The 3457-nt window shown below is 31.4% G+C and overlaps 2 protein-coding genes across 4 annotated transcripts; one reads left to right on the top strand and one right to left on the bottom strand.

Moving 5' to 3' along the window:
• Window positions 1–671: 671 nt before the first annotated feature.
• LOC116351752 (putative tRNA (cytidine(32)/guanosine(34)-2'-O)-methyltransferase) lies at window positions 672–2346 on the bottom strand. 3 transcript variants are annotated; one of them, XM_031783889.1, is made up of 9 exons: window positions 2240–2346; window positions 2130–2178; window positions 1990–2057; window positions 1869–1897; window positions 1682–1799; window positions 1570–1635; window positions 1391–1507; window positions 923–1270; window positions 672–826 (listed from the first exon to the last, which is right to left on the bottom strand). In XM_031783889.1, exons 1-9 carry the CDS (start codon window positions 2241–2243, stop codon window positions 705–707), a joined length of 921 nt encoding a protein of 306 aa, XP_031639749.1. In that variant the 5' UTR covers window positions 2244–2346; the 3' UTR covers window positions 672–704. The 3 variants fall into 3 exon arrangements, with proteins under 3 accessions (XP_031639749.1, XP_031639751.1, XP_031639752.1); XM_031783891.1 differs by having other exon boundaries at window positions 1570–1614; window positions 2240–2344; XM_031783892.1 differs by lacking the exons at window positions 1682–1799; window positions 1869–1897 and having other exon boundaries at window positions 2240–2343.
• A 23-nt stretch (window positions 2347–2369) lies between these two features.
• Window positions 2370–3451, top strand: LOC116351753 (vacuolar protein sorting-associated protein 33A-like; the record flags this gene model as incomplete). The annotated part of the gene is made up of 3 exons (XM_031783893.1): window positions 2370–2747; window positions 2814–3041; window positions 3123–3451. Coding segments are annotated over exons 1-3 (718 nt in total), but the record flags the coding sequence as incomplete, so codon positions are not given.
• Window positions 3452–3457: the final 6 nt, after the last annotated feature.

Here is a 3457-nt window from a genome sequence, read left to right as displayed (position 1 = left end):
TTAGAAAATAGAATACTTTCAAATGTCGTACAAATGGGTTCATCATGTAAGTGTGAAAAATCATTTCTCGGGTACTTCTGCTATTTAATTAAAGAATATTTCGATGCCAAAGTTGAAACATATTTTTCGGTCTCGAACTTAACGCCGCTCGAAAGGCTTGAAAAATCGAACAAATATTATTTTGAACTAGCTTAATAAAATACGCATCTACCACCGTGCGGAAAAGTTCGTCTTACTCCCGTAAGACTCTTTATTTTACATAGAATTGTTGTTGTATTACAACAAATAAACTATGTAAAAAAACTCCATGTTCCACTTTTATAGACTCTGCGTACAAGTCGGACTATTATTTTGACCCATTCAATTTCTGTGTTTAAAAATGTTACATTTTTGTTTGCTGGATACTGCAGAACTTTAATTTCTACTTTTCCGTACACACCTAGTGTGTATTTTCGGGGCGTGTGAACATGAATCAGCCATTTTTTTTATGTCCGGATGTATGTGCGTACCCTGTACGCTGTACGCAAAAATTCGTTAGCAAAAATAACTTTCAACCAAGAAATTAATTCAAAATCTGAATTCTCAGGTCGCGAGGAAATATTTTGGAAAAAAAACTAAATAAATGTGAGAACATATTTGTTTGTATTTAAGTAAAGCGTAAAGAAAATAAATAAAGTAAAGCGTAAAGAAAATAGGTTTGTTTATTAATGTGTCTCCTTCAACAAATAGTTTTGATGTTTGAGTGAAAGATTTTTTGTTTTCTCTAAAATTTCTTTATAAGCCGGTGAAATTGGTTTCTGCAAAACTTCCTTATATTCGTATTTGCCTATGAAATTAGCAGAAAAATATAATTGAAAATGTTAATGAAATGCCCTAATATTGTAGTCTAATTCTCTAAAAATTGAAGATCACTCGTATTTACCATCAGATATCAAACTATAGGACATGTCAGAATCTAAATTTCCCAAATCACCACAAACCACAAATGGAACGATATTTTTGTCAAGAGCAGTAGTATTTGGATCGATCATTTGTGGTACATAGTTGTCGGGTGGTGAGTAGTTTTCACATACCACAAAAGCCTCTATTGACGAATTTCGAGAACTTGAAGGTTTTGCGATTGAAACTTTTTTAAAAAATACTCGCATTTGCGAATACAACAAACTAGTGTCCTTTCCTCTGAAGATTTTTGCCACAAATTTTCCTCCGTTCGCCAAAATATGAGTAGTTATGTTTAGTGCGGCCAATAACAATTGAGATTGAATATATTCTGTGCGTAATTGATTAAAAAAAAAAATAATTCCAAAAAATTGATTGAGAATAATAAAATAGAATTATACAAACAATTTTATCATGCTACCTGTTTCTTAAAAATTCAAGTACTACATACCGTCAATATCATGAAGGCCGGTTACATCTGGCGCTCCATCACAAACAACCAATTGGGCTTTTTTGTCATCAAAATACGCAATAATTTCATTAGCAACGCTCAATTGTGTAATGTCTCCTATAATAATATTTATAAATTAAAATCAATAAAAGCTAATTGAAATGTTCAATTTAATTTACCTTGAAGCTGTTTAACGCATATTGGTGCATTAATAGGTGCCATTGCTTGTTTGGAAAAAATGATTCCTTTAAAAAATGTTGAAATTTTCCATTAAAACTAAAATTTAAAAACCTTGCAAGTCAACGGCTACAATTTTTACATCATCTTTGTCTAGATTATTTTCAGACATGCTAATACAATTATTTTCATAAAGTCTTTTCGACAGCACCTGGCTCCAGCTACCAGGGGCCTATTTCATTATCGGAATTTATCAAAAATATTAGAAATTGTTCATCCATATTTCACGCCGATTGCTTACCGCACACAAATCCACAACTCGGCTAACCCCTTTGCGTAATTTATAAAATAAAACAAATAATTCCAAAAAATTGACTGATAATAATAAAATGGAATTATACAAACATTCTTCAACTACATACCGTCAAAAATGTGAAAAACTTTGTCTATTTGCAACAGTTTGAAGGCACTTCTTGCGCGATATCCATTTCTAAATTAAAAAAGAATCTCTTGTAGTACTGGAGTAAATAGCTTTTAAATTTATCCACTATTGAATACAAACTCTTTTGCTTGCCGATAGTATATATCTCTCTTGTCCTTTGAAGTTTTGCCTGAGAAATTAATCAATAAGTAATGAAAAATAAGCGAAAGAATGAAAATAGCAATTTTTACCCATATTCTTTTTTCAATTATTTGTATTTTTTTAATAGCGGTGGTGATTATGCTTTTTTATGCAAAAAATGTGCCTTGCGTTTGCTATTGAAATACTTTGACGTATAACAGTTTTAACTTTGCAACGTCACTGTCATTAAGTGTCATAGTGAATTAAACAGTGATGATATCAATAAACTTAATTATATTACTTATAAACAACGTCGAGAAATTTTCTTCATCAACCATACGTTTTAGAGCATTGGATATCCAGAGTACCATGATTATTTAATACGATTGTGTGTAAATAATCAAATGTATATATGTGCACACATGAATTCAAGTTTCTATGGATATTACACTAGACAATGGATATTACACTAGACAAAAAACTACAGGGATTTCGACAAATTGCTCAAGAAAAATTGCAGAATATATTATGTTCAATTCCAGATAATCAAAAATACCTAATAATTGAGACATGCCTTATCCAACCATTAGAACATATTTGTGGAGCATCTTGGCTACGGTATAATTCTACAAATTTCATAATAAACAAATGTTCATTACAGATCTTTTTTTTTCACATTTCTAGTGCCAAAGGTGTAAATAAAATCTATAAATTCGATTCGAAGAATCCACCACCACGTACATCAACGATGGTTTACTTCATTTCGTCTAATTTAATTACGTTTAAAAATGTATTGGATCAAATTCAAGGGATAAATATTCATCAGCAGACAGAAAAGCAAATTTCGGATATTGGAACGAAACCATTTCATTTAATTGTTTTACCAAATGTGCTCCATAGTTTTGATATGGTGTAAATAGAAAATATTTGATTTGCAAACAGCTATTTGACCAACACTGGTATTGTTATTTCTCTTTAAATGATCTGTTGTAGGTTAGAAGAATGTGGACTTTTTGGTTATGTTGAATTGCATCGGTTTAATTGGGATTTTATTTCAATTGACACTGGAGTGTTGAGTTTGGAAATTCCACAGGTCTTCAAAGAGGTATTCATTCGTGGAGATACGAGTTTACTGTCTTCCGTAGCACATAGTTTACGCATTTTAAATTTAGTTTGTCGTAAGCCATCCATGGTAATTACGGTTGGTGAAAATGCAGCCAAAGTGGCAAATATGATTGATCAGATCGAAGGATTCGAAAGCACGACAATAACATCTGAAGAAAACTCCGATTTCCATACCATGGTCATTATGGACCGAAACAAGGATT

The sequence above is a fragment of the Contarinia nasturtii genome, unplaced genomic scaffold (genome assembly GCF_009176525.2).
Source record: "Contarinia nasturtii isolate CC-2019 unplaced genomic scaffold, AAFC_CNas_1.1 Cnas_scaffold_6198, whole genome shotgun sequence".
In the NCBI taxonomy this organism is placed as follows: Eukaryota; Metazoa; Arthropoda; class Insecta; order Diptera; family Cecidomyiidae; genus Contarinia; species Contarinia nasturtii.
The sequence above is the reverse complement of the archived record's forward strand: the minus strand, read 5'-3'. Positions and strand labels throughout refer to the sequence as shown.

Coding starts and splice junctions, on each gene's coding strand:
- LOC116351752 (XM_031783889.1), bottom strand. Junction 1,271..1,390: donor CGGCCTTCATGATATTGACG/GTATGTAGTACT, acceptor AATTACGCACAG/AATATATTCAATCTCAATTG. Junction 827..922: donor CTATAGTTTGATATCTGATG/GTAAATACGAGT, acceptor CTAATTTCATAG/GCAAATACGAATATAAGGAA.